General features: G+C 43.3%; 3 protein-coding genes across 5 annotated transcripts in view; all 3 read right to left on the bottom strand.

Annotated features, from left to right (window-relative positions):
• Positions 1-8,765, bottom strand: part of apbb1 (amyloid beta (A4) precursor protein-binding, family B, member 1 (Fe65)) — a 13,059-nt gene extending 4,294 nt beyond the window's left edge. For both annotated transcript variants that reach the window (XM_062536879.1, XM_062536880.1), the window contains exons 1-8: positions 8,650-8,765; positions 6,464-7,482; positions 5,254-5,459; positions 4,361-4,417; positions 4,015-4,088; positions 3,730-3,790; positions 3,188-3,334; positions 1,734-1,861 (exon numbers count right to left, since the gene is read on the bottom strand). In XM_062536879.1, the coding sequence (XP_062392863.1) occupies positions 1,734-1,861; positions 3,188-3,334; positions 3,730-3,790; positions 4,015-4,088; positions 4,361-4,417; positions 5,254-5,459; positions 6,464-7,463 (1,673 nt within the window). In that variant the 5' untranslated portion in view covers positions 7,464-7,482; positions 8,650-8,765. The remainder of the gene's footprint in view (positions 1-1,733; positions 1,862-3,187; positions 3,335-3,729; positions 3,791-4,014; positions 4,089-4,360; positions 4,418-5,253; positions 5,460-6,463; positions 7,483-8,649) is intronic.
• A 1,476-nt stretch (positions 8,766-10,241) lies between these two features.
• Positions 10,242-15,927, bottom strand: LOC134080443 (fibroblast growth factor receptor homolog 1-like). 2 transcript variants are annotated; one of them, XM_062536882.1, is made up of 12 exons: positions 15,531-15,927; positions 14,345-14,554; positions 13,833-13,932; positions 13,532-13,739; positions 13,245-13,383; positions 13,051-13,149; positions 12,605-12,765; positions 11,814-11,954; positions 11,369-11,480; positions 11,085-11,184; positions 10,644-10,743; positions 10,242-10,380 (listed from the first exon to the last, which is right to left on the bottom strand). In XM_062536882.1, exons 2-12 carry the CDS (start codon positions 14,397-14,399, stop codon positions 10,339-10,341), a joined length of 1,257 nt encoding a protein of 418 aa, XP_062392866.1. In that variant the 5' UTR covers positions 14,400-14,554; positions 15,531-15,927; the 3' UTR covers positions 10,242-10,338. The 2 variants fall into 2 exon arrangements, with proteins under 2 accessions (XP_062392866.1, XP_062392865.1); XM_062536881.1 differs by having other exon boundaries at positions 14,345-14,434.
• An 882-nt stretch (positions 15,928-16,809) lies between these two features.
• Positions 16,810-18,774, bottom strand: part of LOC134080788 (ubiquitin carboxyl-terminal hydrolase 32-like) — a 28,559-nt gene continuing 26,594 nt past the window's right edge. The window contains exon 35 of the mRNA XM_062537399.1: positions 16,810-18,608. Coding sequence (XP_062393383.1) covers positions 18,435-18,608 — 174 coding nt within the window. The 3' untranslated portion in view covers positions 16,810-18,434. The remainder of the gene's footprint in view (positions 18,609-18,774) is intronic.

The raw sequence follows: 18,774 nt of genomic DNA, 5'->3' as shown, positions 1-18,774 counted from the left end.
GCTATTGTAGGAAAAACTGTAAATCGAGCAGCAGGTTGGGCATAATTTTCCCATGTTTAAATATTAGCGGTTCAAGTTGTGTTCAGAATAAATTGAAGTATTAGGCAGATTTGGTTTGCTTGAGAGTGGACCGACACATGCGACACACCCACATCCTCTCCCACACACACACACACGATGATGGCATGAAATTGTGGCACTGTAACAGTCCTACACTGAGATCTACGGATGGACAACCATGGTAACAAACTGTGTGATACCACTTGCCATGAACACCGTTTTCATGCATTTCAAGCACAGTTGCAAAGCATGACAGGTCATCGGCTTCACTGAGCCTTACAGCCTTAATAGTGTAATATTCTCTAATAAAGAGCCTGTGCAATCCAATATGAAGGAAGACCATCCCTTTACATTGCATTATAAATGTGCTTGTAAATAACATAAAAGAAGGCATTCACTGGAAGTGTTACCAAGTGGATTTTGGCTAGTGAGTGTCAGCTGAACACTACGACACAAACTCATGATGATAAACTGCCACCGTTCCTATGGATGTTAAGGAGCACCCCACACAATGGAAGAAAGACAGCATCCGATGCGAGTGAAGGGTGTGGTCTTAACATCCAAAGGGATGTCAAAATCTGAGTAAGTTGAGATCAGACCAAAGGCTGTCACACACAGGAGTCGCTTCATTTGTGAATTACTGGAAACAAGTTTACTTAAATAAGCAATCAAGTATGAATGTGTTGCCTAAAAAACAACACCATGGGTTGCACTGCTTCAAGCTTGTCTCATCAGCTAAACTTTATGTGTGTATCTCAATCAGAATAACTGAACAGCTCACTGTTTTTGTAATACAAATGGCTTCTTGTCATGTCCATGATGTGTAACAGCCTTTGTTTGTGTCATTTGAATGGAAAGCTCTACAATCAATTAGAACACTAGAGAGACTAGAGTAGGTTGGAACAGAGAAGAAAGCGATGGGATTCCATGACGGCAAGCAATGTCTAAACAAAGGCAGACAATTACTAGGATACAAATTTGGCATTTTTTTGTAAACATACACCATAATCATACAAGAAATCTGCATGACCTTGATTTGTTTAAACATTTACAGCTTACATGCACTGACTGGGGGAAAAATAAATGAATAGAGATAAATAAATAATGTTTTTCGACATCTAGCATTCTAGCGCATGAACGTTCTGGAAAGCTAGGAAGGGTGGATGCAGGGATGCGAGGTGGGGGGGTGGGGGTGGGGGGATCTATGTCAGCGTAACCATGACAACAACAATCAATGGAGCACAGTGATACACTACCTCTCCCTGCGTCCAAAGATGCAGCAGAATAAAGAAACCAAAAGAGCAGTTCAACACCCAACCAAAGTGGGAGAAAGGGGAGAGGGGGGGGGGGGGGGGGGGGCAGGAGGGGAGGGGCACAACTTAGCAGGAGCACAGCCAGAAATAAGCACAGGCATAGGTTAGGCATAGCTTTTGCTGGATCAGCAAAAGTCAAATCAAAATGAAAACATAATAATAACACACAGCACAAATCAACAGAATATAACTATGCCATTGATATCAACCTGTGCTAAAGGGCTTGGGTTAGAGGTCTGTCTGGCAGATACAAAATAGGAAGAAGGGTTCATTTGGATTGGACACCAACAACACCATCCTGGTTTAGACTCCAGTGTGTGTGTGTGTGTGTGTGTGTGTGGACATCTCCACCACACCTACCTGCCATTGTCACGACCCACCCCCCACACGCGAATGCTGATGATGGGCTGGGAGTGGAGCAGCGTTTGGCTGAGAGGGTCGATCAGCTTCAAAGTCTCGTTCTCCAGCACCAGCAGCATGTCCTTACCCTGGACATACACCAGGGGGCGACAAGAGCACAAACAACCACAGAGTCAGGCCACTGCAAGGTATTACAGGCCCGGAAATGTATATAACCCACTGTTTATCCCTAAATAATGGTTACTTTTCAACATACTGAGTAGTGTGATAGACATTTTTCCATAACTCTCTCTCTGTCAGTGCACACCATGAATAGTTATTCCAAAAATTCTAGAACCCCCTTCATCCTTTCTATACAAAATATACATTGTATATTTGTATATACAAAAAACATACTTTTACATACAGTTGGGTGGTGGGGGGGTTGAGTACACACTCTAATATACAAACCCAGAGTTCCATTACAGTTCACTGGATTAAAAGTCATGGGTACTACCCACACTGAAAGGTGATGTCAAGGTTACGTGGCGTAATACCAGGCATTCCGAACACGCGGGGGCAATGACAGACGTCATTTTCCCTTTAAAAGTCAGTGTACCATCAAAATGATTTTAAGCTGTTTTTCTAAGCTGAAAGCTGATTTAAAGCTGATTTTACAGTGAAATTGCTAATTAATGTTGTTTTAAGCCTTGTCCATAGATGCTTGAAATACGACATACAAGGACAAGCACATGTACCATTTGCATTTCTATCCTCTAACTCTAAAAATACAAGTATACTTCATGTTAAACTCATATATTTAAAAAAAAACAGATGCTCCTTCATTACGAGCAATGATCTTCAGCAACGGACCTACACACACAGAGGGGAAGACAACTATACACAGACAGTTGCAAGGTACTGGAGGGATTTGTTTTGAAGTTCCTAGAACCTTTTTGAAAATGACCTCTTTTTTGGCCATTTCCACAAAATGGAAGCAAAGGTGGGTGGGGGAGTGAGGGGGGGGGGCACTATTCTGGAACGTGATAAATTCATGACGTGATAAATGCCTTCTGGGCAGATGAGAATGATGATGATACCGCAATCTTGTCCGTAAATAAGCTTCAGTAGCCTGACTTAATGTGGCCCTTTTCATTACTCTATGTCCATGTAATAAATAGGCTCCTACCCGAAAGTCAATTTCTTGGTAATTTACCAGAAATAATAATTGAAGTAAAAAAATGCTGATTCATTTGTCATCACTGGGACAGACATGCGTATTTACGACTGGGGTAGGGACGTCAGTGTGGGCTAGTTGCAGCGTATTCTACTAGCCTTCGCGATGTTAGGTCAATAAACTTCAGCCTAAATAACTATGCTGTCTGTTTCAGTACTTCATGTAGACAGACAGACAGACAGACAGACAGACAGACAGACAGACAGACAGACAGACAGACAGGCGCGCACACACACACCTCTCCCCAGATGCCTGCTGTGTCGTGCAGGTTGTGTTTGTGGTAGGACAGCTGTCTGATGCAGTTATTGACGGCCACACTGCTCTTGCCAGGAGCCATCTCCTCCTCCGAGATCTCCACCCAGCCCAGAGAACGCACCGCAAAACACTGCAGAGGGAAGGAGGGGGTACAGTGAGGGAAGAGAAGAAAGATGGAGAGAGAGAGAGAGAGAGAGAGAAATGAGAGAAGGATGGAAAGAGAGAGAGAGAGAGGGAAAGAGAGAAAAATGGGTGGATTGATTGATGGATAGAGTGAAACAGGGAGGAAGGGAGAGAGTGAGTAAAAGAAAGAAAGAGAAATGACAGCAAGAGAACAAAATGAGGAGAAAGGAAGTGAAAACAAAAGCAAGTAGACCAAACAGGAGCGAGGAGACAGTGTTGGGAGAGATTAAGAAAGGAGCAGAGAAAGACAAACATATGTAAACCAAAAACGATAAGTCAAACATATCTTGATCAATACAGTATGCAACTGGAGATGTGAATTCTGATCCGCCACAGCCATACCTTAGAATCGGAGTCCGCGTTATAGCCATCGAGCCTCTGATCAGCATCAGACTGTGTGCAACTAAAAGTAGTACAGAGGAGTTGGGTAAGGTACAAAGAAACAGAGAGAGCTTGCAGGCACAACTTCAAACACACACCAACCCACAGCCGCCTCCGGAAACCCCAATTAATGTCACGGCCATCTGATGCCGGCTGCGTTCTGTCTTCTACATTATAGCATCGCCCTCCTGTTGGCCCCAACGGATTTTTTTTTTTTTTTTGTACGTGTCAATCATGCAAACTTACCTCAGGTTGATGGAGGCATAGCGCAGCGTTGCCCCCTCGAACTCCTTGAGACTTTGATCAGACGTCACGTCATCCTGTGAAGCACATCATTACACCAGAGTGAGCGTGGAGCTCCTGGCGACAGACTGACAGGTTCGGCACTGCGACAAACCCCTCTGCTGTAACACCCCGAAATTTAACGCTACTTCTCTCTCCATGGGAAGCAAAACAGAAACAACCAAGTGACAAACACACTCCACTTAACTAAAACTCAGTGTGAGTGTGTGACTGTGTGTGTGTGTGTGTGTGTGTGTAGGATTTTGACATGCAGCACACCATATCGCAGTGGCACCGGGCGGTCACCTACCTTCCACAGGTCCTCGTCGTTGAACCTGTTGTGGCGCGAGGGGCCCCTCCATGTGACCTGCGGACACAATCAGCCAACCCACACACATCCATCCATCAGCGCAGGGCTTGATGCCAAACAAACAGCCATGGCTGACTAGAGAAACAGAAAGCATTCCTCCAGCACAGCCTAGGTAACACTCCTACTCCTCTCTCTACCCATCCCTTCACTCACAAGGGCTCGCAATTGTATCCATGAGGAGTGCTTTTTGGAGCCGACCAAAACGATAAAACTGTGTGGAGTGTTGAGAGAGCTTACTGCAGTGCAGCTTTTCCACCCAAAACCTTTCCATGTAAGTAAGAGTATGTCTATAAATATACCTCCTATCACTTCACAAGACAACCAACGATATCAATTTCAGTTCAAATGAAAAAGGAGACACTACTTGCCTTAGAGGCACAGATCCGATCCGCTACTCTACAATTAAGTCAGCTAACCATAACATCACCAATGAAATTACTAATTTACACCACAGTATCCCTCTGATTGGTGAAGGCATACAAGTAGTCTAGGACTAGGTTTACTCAGCACATTTACAGTTCAGATTCCAGAGTCCAGTCAAGAACAGTACAAATACGATTATTGTTTCATCTGATCAGACAGTTGACACAATTTAGCAATTTTGTCCTGTTTAGACCGGCATGACACATACCCAATCTGTATGACTCAAGAATTGGGTCATATTTTATCATGCCATGAAAAACACAAGCCTGCAACCCTCTCAAAGGGGACTCAGAGGGCATTCTGCTAACAGCCTGCTCTACCAGCTAATCCCCAGGACAGCATCTTTGGCTGCCTCCAGTCCTTGTCCATGAGGTGTGTGGGGGGCCCCCCCAAGGGTCGAGTCTGCCTACCTGTGGCTCCTCGCTGGGTGTGATGGCAGGGGAGGTGCTGGAGGGCCTCTCCAGGGCGGCACCCTCCTCCTGGGGCGAGGGTGGCTCCCACTGCGTGGTGCCCGTGGGGATGTGCCAGTAGTAGGTGCCCGAGGTGTCCCGCACCCGCATCCAACCTGTCGGCAGGTCCACGTCCGTCTCAAACTCGCTGCGGTCCCAGTACGACTCTGAACGCACAGCAGCACAAGTGCACAGAGGCGAGAGTGTGACCAGGAGAGTGGAGGAGAGGGAGAAAAAGAGGGAGAGGGAAAGAGACAGAGGGAGAGAGAGAGAGAGAGAGAGAGACATGAGAGCAGAGCACAGTGAAAACAGAACAGAGGATAGATGTAGTTGCTACTAATCAGAAGCTGTGGGAATCTGATAGAATTACAGCTCTTAAATCTAGAGTGCCCTGCCAGCCACAACGTGAACCTTTAAATACCTCTGCAGTGGTCAGTGTGGGTATGCCCAGAGGCAATTTAGGAAACCCTGGGGTTTAAAGCAAGCCACAGCTGATGATAGATTAGCGAGAGACACAATAGATGACCTGATTTGATCAGAATGTGTGAAAAACAAGAAACATGTTTACCCGCAGCGTAACCAAAACAAGCATTTCTTCAATCTAGCTGGGATATCTGCATGCATTTGATGCTAAATGAGACTAATGACTATGAAAAGCATGCCTTGTAACATTCACTCCAGCTGGTACAACGCCCCTTTGGCTATGAGAATCACTATCTTGCAAAACATTGGTGTGGAGAGTAGAGCCAAAAATGGCACAAAAAGGCTGCATTCTGCGGTCACCTAGCCAGCCAGACAGCTAATTCTGACTGCAAGCTGCTAGGTTTGGTCTGAGAGGGTACGTGCCTAATTACAGATGCTGAAAAGCAACATGTCTACCACAGAGCAAGTCACTACACTTTTGGGATTGCTCTCCTTGAACTGTTGTGTTTTACAGTCGCATGAATGATCACTGTGCCTTGTAAACTCTACGTGCCCTTCAAGAAAGCCCTTCAGCCCAAAAAGCCAAGCTAAGGCATGACTCTCCGCTAGCCTAACAAACTCATGTCTTTCTGCAAAGTGATTGCCTCCAATGACAATGGCAAAATATCCTCCAAAAAAAACAGCACTTCATTAATATGAGTGAGAGCCAATTAAGCAAGCCCACGGTTGAACATCAATCACATCTTACCGGTCTCCCCATCTGGAGTGCTGTTGGCTGTGCTTCCCTGAGACAGTGACATGCAGCTGGAGTCCTCGTCGCTGGGTGCCCCGCTCTTCGCTGGGAACAGGAGGCCGGAGCTTTTCCCGCTCTCGCCCTCGCCGCTCCTCTCCTCGCTGTGGCTCTGCGTCTCCGAGGAGTCGGTGTCCTTCTCTCCTCCGCTCGACGGCATGGTTTCCTCGTCTTCCTCCTCTTCCTCATCATCATCCACCTCCTCCTCGTCATCGTCCTCCTCCTCTTCCTCGTCCTCCACCACCTCCTTCTCCTCTTCGTGGTTCTCCTGCTCCTTGCCCACTCGTGGGCGGCGCTTGGTGTCGTCGATGAGGAGCACCCCGTCGCCCGTCCCCTTGTCGTCCCCGTCCAGACACAGGGTCGTGAGGGCCTTGTTGGAGGTGTTGTTCTTCGCCTCGTGGATGACCACCGAGTTGTGGTTCGGGTTTCCGTCGGGGCTCCTGCTCCCGCTGTCGTTCAGGCTGCTGACGTTGAGGTTCTGGTCAGGGCTGTGGTTGAGGTTGGGGTCCTGCTGCTGTTGCTGCTGCTGCTGCTTCTCGGCCACCTTGCGGAGCTGGTTCTGGCCTTCCTTCAACCACTTGGCGTTACTGCCCTGACCAGCGTGCTGCTGCTGTTGACCCGTCTCCTGCCCGCTCCACTGGCAATGGCCGTTGTCATGGTTGTTCGCCAGCTCCCCCGCCCGCTGCCGCTGATCGGCATCGTCGTCGTCATCGTCCTGCGGTTCCCCGCCGCCCATCATGCCATTGAGGAGGTCAGCCGGGGTGGTGGTGGCGTATTTCCGGCGGCACTTAGGGGATGAGGAGGAAGATGAAGAGGAGCCCTTGATTTTGTTTTTTTGGCTGAGCTCGGCATCGAGAAGCAGGGCACTGTGCGGTGACAGGAGGTCAAGGGTTAAGGAAGGGGTCACTAGAGGGCAGGTGTTCTCATTGGCCAGGTCTGAGAGGCTCTCCTGAGACATGGCTGAGAGCTGGAAGCCTCTGGAGGGTTATACGGGAGGGTGAAGAGAGGCATTATAAGATTTCAGTTCATTCAAACGCTTAAATGTTTTTTCTGACATTTACATATTTCAACATACCGTCAGAACCTAATCTTTTGAGCATTGCATGGGTCGAGAAAAGCACCGTTAGGCGAGGCACGTAACCATCTACTATTGATTCCTACGTATTGGGCTAATATATCTAAAAAAAAAGTAGCGTCAGCACTATACTCTGTTGAGGAAGAGGAATCCATTTTAAATCACCGAGTCAATGGAAGAGAATGAAAATACCACTGTCATGAAAACCACGATCAAACCATTGATGGATGGTACCCTCTTGGTTCTTTAGGTCGCCACATTCCGATGATGTAGATAAGCTATTCCGAACAATACTGGTGGGTGTGTCCCTGTGATTCTTGACTGCCTTAACTATAACGCATATGGTAAATAATGCTGCTACTAGTACAATCTTACTACAGCCGAGCTTGCAGGGTATATTTTAGTCCTTTACATTAGTCACCTGTGCATACGAGCTATTTCCCTGACCTGTTTTCTCACTCCAAATAATTGCGATACCCAGCTAACGTTAGCTTACTTGTTTATGCAGGTGCATATGACAGGACTCGACAGAATACTAATAAAATAGCCCATGCATGATAACAAAACTAAAGGACGGCACAGCAGGGTGGGTAAAACAAATGACTTTCTCGCGGTTAACAACTGCCTGCTTTCATAGTACTACAAGCAAGCTCTTGTAACCCTACCGCTGGCTAGCAGGCTAACTTCCCCACTGTCCAGATGAAAAGACAACCTTACTCTTACTCTAGATTTAAGTCATATTAGGGTTTGATATTATAACGTTGTATTTCCGTCATTGAGACATCTTTAGGGCGCTAATAATACTTTTTAATTCCATGTCGTAGATACATTTCTAACGTTACAGTCCATAAGTTTGGCCTATTTCCCCCAACACGAATCACCAACACACCCCAACATAGCACCGCTGGCTAATCCAACCACTGATAGACAGCTAAAATAGCAATAAATAGCTAGATAGCTCTCCTAGCTGGCTAGCGTTAGTGTTGGCATTACCATTTCCACAGGGGCATCGTCAAATAGACATATTTGTTTAACAAGCAAGCGCGTTTAAGACAAAATGATAACTTACAGTTTATGTACAACTCTTCATTTATTTCTTAAACTTCATCAGACAAAGTCATCCAGCAGGTATTGGTTAGTGTTAGTTTTCAGAAAGCCCCAGCTGCAACCTCGACACCATCCTCGCTGGCTAGCAAAGTAATCTACGTTGACGTCACGATTTACATCATGACGCACAGACGTAAACCCTGAGCTGGAGACCCAAAGATGGTATGTTGATTGTGTAGGTCTACAGATGTTTTTAAAATCACATTTGACATTATCAGAGAAGGCATGCACTTTCTGTTAACTTCTGATGACAAGTTGAAAACACAATGATGTGTGGGCTTATAGGATAAAATTTGAGCTGATCAATTCATTTAATGGGGTAGGGGAAGGAGGTGGGCAGGAAACGTCTCTCGCAGAGGAGCAAAGAATAAGCTGTGTAAAACATTAGCAGGTATATTAATAGGCATGAAGACAGAGGAAAACAACAAGATAGGCTACTTATTTAGACATGACTACAGCAAGGCACCAACAACAGTGTTATACATTTTTACACAATCATTTCACAGAAAAAGATGTAGGCCTAGCCTACAGATTTGTAGTGTGCTGAATTCTAGACACAGATTACAGAAATAAAAGTGAAGAGATTAAGATGAACTGAAAACGAAGGGTGTAACACACTTCGTAGGTCCCTACCTCAGTTTTAAAATCATGGTTCAGTTCATTTTTGGTAGGATGTGGGTAGGCTACTGCTAACCTGGAATTCACTGACAATATTTTTGATGCACAATGGTTGCATAGGTGCCAAGTGTTTTTTTATGTTAATTGACTTAACTGACATATGGTCTGCTACTTTAGGCTGAGTAAGGCCTGATCTGCCGGCGATTTGGATTCTGCCCTGTAGCGGCTGGAAACCTGTACATCTATCTCTCCTGCTTCCTGTCCACGTTTGCTGGGTCCAATCACAAACTGGCTTATCCACCAGGCGCACCCGGATCATTGGTCTGATTGGTTGATCGATTATCCAAGCGTATGAAGTTATTTGAAGTATGCCCATTGATCACGCCTCTTGTGCAGTAGAAATAAAGTGCAGACTCCTCATACTAATGTTCAATCTTTAAAAAGTAGCCAGACTACTGCTACTTAATATCTATGTGTGGGAACTCAAATTTGAAACATGGTCAGGAAGCAAAAAAGCCTGTTGATTAGGCTACCTATAAAGACCGCATTCGGTAGGCTGCATTCAGTATGCATCTGTATTGAACTCTGTACTTTACACCCACATCTACTGGAAACCCTTAAATAGTTCACGGATGTCTTTAGAAATGATCTGGATGTGGAAACTGCTGACCACAAAATGTTCGAAAGGGGAACCTGAATAGCAGAATCACACTACTTGATTACTCAAATATGTCTATACTCCAGAGACTTGGTGGGAGGTTTGAGACAGTAAGCAGGCTAAATGTATGGGCATCTGTCGCTACATCTCACTAAACAGCAGTTTGCTGGCTACCATTGCTGTCACTTATAGTCTCCACAAATAGTGATGAATTTCATTTAGAAAAAAAGCAAAAAAGTTTTATTTCAGCCTATTTCTTATTGAATATAACATAAAAAAATAATAATTTATGAAATACTGAATTGAACCTAGATCTACAATCTACAAGTAGGCCTAGCATATGCTCCAAACCATTCTCCATGTAAACCACATATTTTAAATAATATTAACTCTTTTGTTGTCGACATCCACGTAGTCCTAAAAGTAAAAGAAAAATATAGAAATCAATTTGCTGAATTGAGCTACAGTAAGCTAACATGAAACTGTAAAACAATATGTAAAAAAATACATGTTGGAACTCATCAGTCAGCTTAATTGTCTGTACAGTGCTCAAAATTGTTGGAAATCTATTATGACTTTACACATAATAACACATCATAAGAAAACAACATACTTTTCAGTGTTTTTAGAGCTACTGCACCATATAAATGTATGTTTGGTGTATGATATGGATAACTTACTGCATCATTCTCAAGAATGTGCTCGAGGACTCCCACAATATCTTTGAAGGAAGGTCTGTGTGTGTAGGCTTCCGCCCAACAATCCTGCATCATCTGCAAACTAGTCAGAGAGGGGTGGTCGTAAATAGAGGCAACTGGCTGATTGGATAAAGATGAGCGAGAAAATGTTATTTAAGAGATGAAGACATCTTGAAAAAGAGGACAAATAGATAATAGAGTCTAATGGTGATAAACCAGAGCCACTAACGGCAACATCAACAATAGCCTTTTCTCTTAGAGTCTATAGAACCACAGGAAGAACTACAAAGGCCTATTCATGTGGCAGTGGATTAACGATCACTAGCATGGCCTAACTGTACCCTATATTGCATGGCACAGGGAACCCAAGTCTGTGCTATTTTCAGAGGTATGGTAAGCCAAGACGGCGCCTCCATCACTTACATTTCCACCCTGCACCCCGCTGGTTCTACATTCTTGTGTCCAGTACTGATATGACGCACCACATCTTCTGAGGAGTCTAGATTGGGGTATGGCAATGTACCTAAAAGATGTAATTGGCATACGTTGTTAATTCTGCATCTCTGAATATTTGTTCAAGAATAAATGATATGGTTAATGTGACTACTCCCTAAACTGTTTGCTGTGACAGGAAATACTTATGGAGAAAGCAGAGTTTTTAAGTTCATTTTGTTTTGCGGCAATTTTCAGAGGAAGGCAACACTCACCAAATGTCTGCATCTCCCATAGTACAATTCCAAAAGACCAGACATCACTTTTGAATCCGTAATATTTGTCCTTGAAGTACTCTGGGGGATACCAGCGCAAAGGGACTCTTTCCTGTCGTGGAAGGTAGAAATCATTATTGAAAGAAGAAGAAGAAGAAGAAGAAGAAGAAAAAGAAGAAAAAGAGGAAGAGGTCGAGGTCGAAGAAGAAGAAGAAGTAGAAAAGAGGAAGAAAATGCAGAAATAGAAAAAAAAAGATTATAACGATGAAGATGAAGATAAGAGTATCACTGGAAGACGGTAGAAATCATTATTGAAAGAAGAAGAAGAAAAAAAAAGGTCGAGGTCGAAGAAGAAGAAGAAGTAGAAAAGAGGAAGAAAATGCAGAAATAGAAAAAAAGATGATAGTGATGAAGATGAAGATAAGAGTATCACTGGAACACTCACATGGTCAGCCGTTTTACTTCTGCCACTGCGGCGGCTCCTCATCCGCGTCAAGTCTCTGGCCAGACCAAACTCTCCAACTTTCACCTCTCGAGGAAAGCTGTTGACCATGATGTTCCTTAAGGCTAGGTCACAGTGTACCACCTGAGGAATCGAGCACTAACCTTATAACCAAACCAAAAACCACCACTGAAAATAATCACATTTACACATCATTTGGTGTCCTGTAAAGCCAGAGCCACCTCAAACCCACAACGTCCCCTCAGCATCTATTTTTCTTACAGGAAATATTAGAAACTCACACACTCAAACACTCAATTATACACTCTTAAAAATGGTTCTCGGGGTGCTATAGAGCTAGCCTGGCTAGCGCCTACCACTTCTCGAATGAGACGTGGTCTGGCAACCAATCGTTCATTTTCTCGTATTTTGAAAAAATGCCCAGATCCGTTCATTGGGGGCCACGGATGTCTATCAAATGCATAGGTCATCATCGTCTTGCTTTCCCCCCTGTTCTGTGATTGGTCCCCTATGTCAGGCAAAAATTAGGACGGTAGTTTCCAGACTGCCTTAGCAGCGTGAATCAAATCGCGCGCAAGGCAGCATGGGAACACCCAGGCTACTATAGAACCATACAGGCTTTAAAAAACCCTTTAACGAATCCTTCAAAATGGTTTAAAGAAGTTTTTTAGGGGGAAGCTTGCAATAGACCTAGAATTTTTAGTTCTATCTGGCACTTTCTTTTCTAAGAGTATAGTTATAACTATGTTGTGATCGACAGTGCTTCTCAGTACCATCTTGTTGCGTAGGTGATCCATGGCGAGTCCTATGTGGTAGGCGGCTACGGTGAAGAGGTGCTGCAGATTATTGTCAGCTGACAATCTATCTTGATTGAGCTGCAGATAGTTGCGCAGTGTGCCATTGCTGACAAAGTCCATGACCAGGAAGTAGGGAGCTAAGACAGAACGTTGAACACATACACAACGTTGCAATAGAGGTTATGAAGGAATGATTATAAATGACTCATTGAAGAGGTGAAGAAGTGAGTGAGTGAGCGAGCAAGTGAGTTAATGAAGAAAACATGAATTAGTCTCTCAGTATGTGGCCCCGGTATGGCAGTCTGAGGATGTCTCAATTCATGACTGCCATTTCCAGCCAGCAGCATCCCAATCCTTATTCTGTACCCCAAATAGAGATATATTGGAGAGAAAAAATGGAACATAAAAGCAGTCTTGCTCACTCTGTGTGACATCCCAGTCCAGCAGCTGAAGCAGATTCTTATGGTTGCCCAGTTTCTTCATGATGCCAATCTCCTTCTGCACCTGTTTGTATGTCACATCTACAGTACATGTGGAGAGAGGTAGAGATGGTTACTGACTTTTGTGACAAAATCCTCAACACTGAGGAGATGGTACAACAGGATGGGACTCTTACTTTCTTTGGAGACCTTGCAGGTGAACATAGAGTGACCCTTGCAGGTGCCACGGATCATTTTAGCTTTGTAGAACACCCCCTCCCTTCCAGCCTTGATAAGCTGCAGAAGACTCAGGTCATCCCTTTTCAAATGTACTGCCTGAAACACATGAAATGGTACCTGTAAATAGCTCAGTTCATGTAGCTTTGACAAATAGCTGGAATTGGCTTGAACGATGGTATGTTGTGGCCAGTTGCCACTATAATGCTGATGGACTTTTCCCATTCAAATAGGCTAGTGTGTTTACCATTTGTGGAGGCTTCCACAAAGATCTTGAGCCTGATTTGGTGTCCTGTCTTGAAATTGCAGCAGTGTCAAGTACGCGGCTGCCTTTGCTTACAAAAGTCACAGTGATGTTGTTCGCATAGGAGTTATCAGCAGGAGATTCAGGGGGAGGACCCGGGTGTGGCTGTCTGAGCTTTAGATCTCGAACAGTTCTTGTCAGTGAGCGATACCTGGGTAAAGAGAGTGGCAGTATGTTTTGGTACGGATGTGTTTAAATCATTGACAACATAGCGGGTATGGAGATCAGTTGTGTATAGACTTACTTTTTAGTCCAACAACAAGTCATCAGTAGGGCTGCCACAATTAAGAATCCAGACACAGATATCAGCACTATATGCAGCTGATCAAATACAATGGATATGCCTATCAAAACATACAATAACTATAGTGATTAGTAATCATGATCAAGACAAAATTAATCAAACACTAACCTAAACCTGGTCTGAACGTGTGAGGACATACTGTAGTCTTATCCTGCCAGAGTCAGAGTTCATCAGTGTGATTTAACATTTGAATATTATCCTTCACATCATAGCTTAAAAGTGCACCAATTGAAGTCTAATGTGTCTGAATGTTGCTCTATTCACATTTTCTTTAAATCAACTCTGGATATCCACTTGGAGAGCAAAAAATCATATTTTTACTATTTTTTTTTTTTTTTTTTTACCATGCATTGCCATGTGCTGTACCATTCCACAGATTGTAAGGAATTATTCACTTTTCCTTAAAATGCTGTTTACAGCGTCTTAGGAAAAAAAGTGGTGGCTCATCTTACCCAAATGTCCTCCAATATTACTAGGCGGGGAGGAGTTGTTGTTGTGGTGTGACATGTTGTTATGGAGATGTCTGGATCCAAAGACAAAACCTGGAGAGAATTACAAGTGTCAGACTTCTTCAGAACTGACAGCTTCCTCTGCCTGCAGCGGGGGAAGAAGCACTACTAGGCTGGCTCCAATGGTTCATCCATGACAGGTTCTCTTTAGCACTGAAACAGTAGCAGATATCATCCAGGATCAACAAAAAAACTAAGGCACTCCTTTCCTGCCTCTTGTAGATGTGGAAGAACAGCATGGGAAAAAATTCAGACTGCAGAGGCATGTATTTGATGTGTGCCCTTTGTTCAACTTTCACACATTCAGCAAAGTATACACCTTGTTCATACAGAGTTAAAAAAGCGGAACTGCATGTGTTATGTTAAAAAAAACTCACAACCTTCAACTAATGGCCAAATTTGCGTCACAAATTTGTGATGCATCACTCAATGTTCTGTGAAATCTGCTCTGTGCATTTTCAACATTTGAGCACATATACAGTATTATATATTCTCCTTGTCCTTTTCATCTGTGACATTTTGAATACAGAAACATTCAGGGGGTAGGGGGGGGACATGATGTGACACTTGGTCTAAAGTGTGTATAACAATCTAGAGTGAAAATGAGATGTTTGCTACTAAATTAGTTTCCCACTTTTTTCCTGAAGAGTGTAAATGTGTCAAAAATGACCACAACAAACACATCAAATGTAAATGTGTTACAAAACCATTGTAGAGTGAATATTCACAGAAATCACCTCCAGACACAATTACTGGATGTGCTTGCAAATGTACAGTGACTTCAGTGTGGCTATAGTCAAGTTTATGCGACTTTGAATTTCATCTAACAGGCTCAAGAGCACTCTTTCACTACTCTTTTTGTAAACTTGGTTGGCAACTGAAAGATTTTCTTTAGTGCGTCATGAATATGAAGGATTCAACAGAGTTCTCTGCTTTTCACAAACTAACAAAAGGTGTTGTTAAAAAGTTAAATATATGGACTGGAAAATATAACTTCAAAGTTGTCTATTTAATTTAGTGATATGCAATGAATAATTTCATAGTTATTACGATCACGTACATTGATCATACAGTATAGACCAGTGATCTTTAGTAAAAAAAAGAAAAGAAATAATAATAGAATTCTTACCCAAAAATGTCTTATATCCATAAAGTGATTAGATCAAGCCAAGCCCACACTGCAGGCGTCTTCTTTCCTTCTGTCCACCTACATATAGTTGTACTTCTGAGAGAGTAGCATTTCCTTTTTCTGAAATATGTCATTGACCTCAATCTTTCTCGAGTGAAGCATGGCAAAGATAGCCACTAACAGCACCTCCCCTCTGGTCAACACCAAGGCGTTCACTGTTGGGTTTTCTGTCCCTAAACTTGCGTTAGTCAATGTTGGTAATCTTCATTGCCACTAAATAGCCAATTACCAAATACCTTCATCTTCAATAGATGAGGTATCTCTCAAAACAAAGTATCTCACACACCAACTTGTCCATGTGTGTTGATTGTAATAGTTCTTGTGCCTCACAAAAGACTCTCTCTTGTATTTCAATTGTGTGAGAAAATAGACGAAGTGATGCTGGCCAGGATTGTGAGCCATTTCCGCTCCCCCGTCCTCTCTAGGTTAATGACGCATCGTTCAAAACAGTGCTCAAGCACACTACAGCCCAGTGGGTTTGTGGTTTCCTATACAAGAGGGAAACGGTAAGAAACAAAAGACTTACATGTGATGTCAATGAATAGAAACACACTCAGGTAAATGTCAGAAGTACTGTCAGGAAGAGGACTCAGCTCTTTAAGCAATGTGCTGTTTGGGGCCTAGTTATAAAAGAAAGAGAGAAAGAAACATGCATTTCATGTTCTGGCAAAACTCAATGTACTGTACACAAACTCAAAGAGTCACTAGTGAAGCCACACTGGGTCGTGGGGCTTTTAGGTGTTAAATGCATCACCACATTTCCGTCATACTGTATGTATCTCTCTGCATTGCACTTGCACAAGGTAACAAATTAAAGGCACATTCAATAACACAGACATAATAATAAAAGGACATGAATCTGTAGTTACACCTACAATCTGCATTTATAAGCCATGACAAATACACTCAAGCACTTAAATAACTCTTGATACAAGAGATCACAGTAAACGTGAACAATATTGAAACCTAAGGATACATCAGTGGAGCTCACATCAATAGAGCTCTGTACTTTAGCTCTATTTCCTGCTCCTGGTCACCTCATTTTAAAAAGATGTATCAAGATGACAGAGACATGGAAAGGGATAGTGACTCTTAATCCATAACAGTGTTCCAAGGCAGAAAGCATTTCTCTTCATCCTCTCATCACAATGGCCTGCCATGTAAAAGTAGCCTAATAAGCTAAAGCTTTATATCCAGTTAAACAAGACGGAGCCAAAGGTGTATGCTGCTTCAGCCTTTATACAAGCTTTAATAGTTGCAGGTACAGCGTCACTCATATACAGTACAGCTCATATCTCAACAGTTCATGTTCACATACATTAATTTGCCAAGTCTCTATGTACACCATGTTCAACACCTCTGGGGTCAGTGCAAAGTAAGCGTCAGGTTTTCTTTCTTTTTTTTTTTTTTTTAAACAAAACTTTACAAAACATACATTAAATTATTAACTCAAAATGTAAATTAATATACAAAAATAACAAAAGACAAATGTTTCAGTAGTCGATTATCATGCATGAATATTCTGCTGATAATGAAAAGTGCTGTTTAATGACAAAGAAAATAACCCTGATGACAACTGAAAAGCTGAATCTAGAATTACAGCCAGTATGAAGTCATTAATGTAACAGTTTACCTACAAAGACAACAAATTACTTTCTGACTAGATTCAATGGTCGAAGATAATTCCCCCACACATTAAAAGCATGGCAAACATTTCACAAACACATGGGAAGATTGGTAACAGTACAATGTACTGAGTAAGGGACTAGTCACGTTTTTTTTTGTTGTAACAGTTGAGACTATCTTCTGTACCATATCAAGGTCAACAGTTATTCTCCATGGGACATAAACACCTATAGATAGCACTAAGATTATGAGAATGCGTAATCTCTGCCAAATCTGGCTTGGCTTTATTCACACGGTTCTGTAAAACCACTCCAAATCGTTATGTCTCCCACTCTGGAACGACAAAGTTACATATCACACTGATGTTTTTGGGCTACAAAATCTTGGCACGGGCTAAGTGGACTAGCGTGACATCACGGGGGGAAATAACCAACCCACAACCCAGTCCCCCCACCACCCCCACCCCACCCAAAGGTGCGTTATTTCTTATCTCCAAGGGCTATGAGTGTCTAGTTTCTTCAGGCTCGATCATAGTCTAAGAGCGTATTTGATATTACAAAAAGAAGCTTCTGGAAATAAATTTGTAACAATGGATCCGCGCACGGCACCGACTGACATGTGCACTTCTTCCCTGATGGTACAGTTTCCGATTTCTCGGGAACGGCGACATTCAATACCATAAAACGTCCAGCGATTAAAAAGTACCATTTCATACACAGAGGACATAAAATGCTGACGTGTTCCTCTTTGTCCTTATAAAGGGACATGGTTCAGACGACTGTCTCTGTCTCCACAACATCCACATATCCAGCATACATCTTGTCATAAAAAAAACCCTTTTCTTAGTGTTAAGACATTGGCATTGAGCACACATACTTTCTCTTGATTCATTTGGGCGTGAAATCAACGGACAGTTCCGTAACTGGCAACGCAAACAAAACTACATTAATAATACATATAGGTAAAAAAAAAAAAACATCCGCGATCACAATAAAGAAAATAAACAAAAGGAAAACGACAATGCCGACATAGACATGGAACAGAGAGACACAGAGAGACATCATCTGTGACGATTTCCGTATTGGATTTCCCTCTCAATCTGAGAGACCTGGACAGCTGCGCAGACATCCATACAAACTTCCTCCATCCGACAGGGACCCCCTTGAAGAGCTACAGGCGTCCGGTCGAGAAAGCCCGAGCGCACGCACGAGAGCAAGCTCACTGCAGGACGCAGTACTTCTTGTAGTCCATCTCAAAGTCCTCATCCATGCTGCTGGTGTCGGCCATCTTTTTGCCCTCCGTCTTTGGCATGAAGATGGAGCTGTCCAGGCCCTGCTGCTCGTAGAAGAGGATGTACGCCGAGTCCGCGTCGATCTCGTCCGAGTTCAACTCCTGCGGCGCCGTCCAGGTGAGACACGGAGACACGGAGCGAGGGGCGAGGAGGAGGGACAGAGACGGCGAAGGGGAAAGATGCGCACGAGACGATTAGTGCAAATGCAGGGGTTAAACAAAATCAATAGCATTGATTGAAATGATGAACTGATGAACCAGAATGCTT

This window comes from Sardina pilchardus, chromosome 5 (assembly GCF_963854185.1).
Source record: "Sardina pilchardus chromosome 5, fSarPil1.1, whole genome shotgun sequence".
Lineage (NCBI taxonomy): Eukaryota > Metazoa > Chordata > Actinopteri > Clupeiformes > Clupeidae > Sardina > Sardina pilchardus.
The sequence above is the reverse complement of the archived record's forward strand: the minus strand, read 5'-3'. Positions and strand labels throughout refer to the sequence as shown.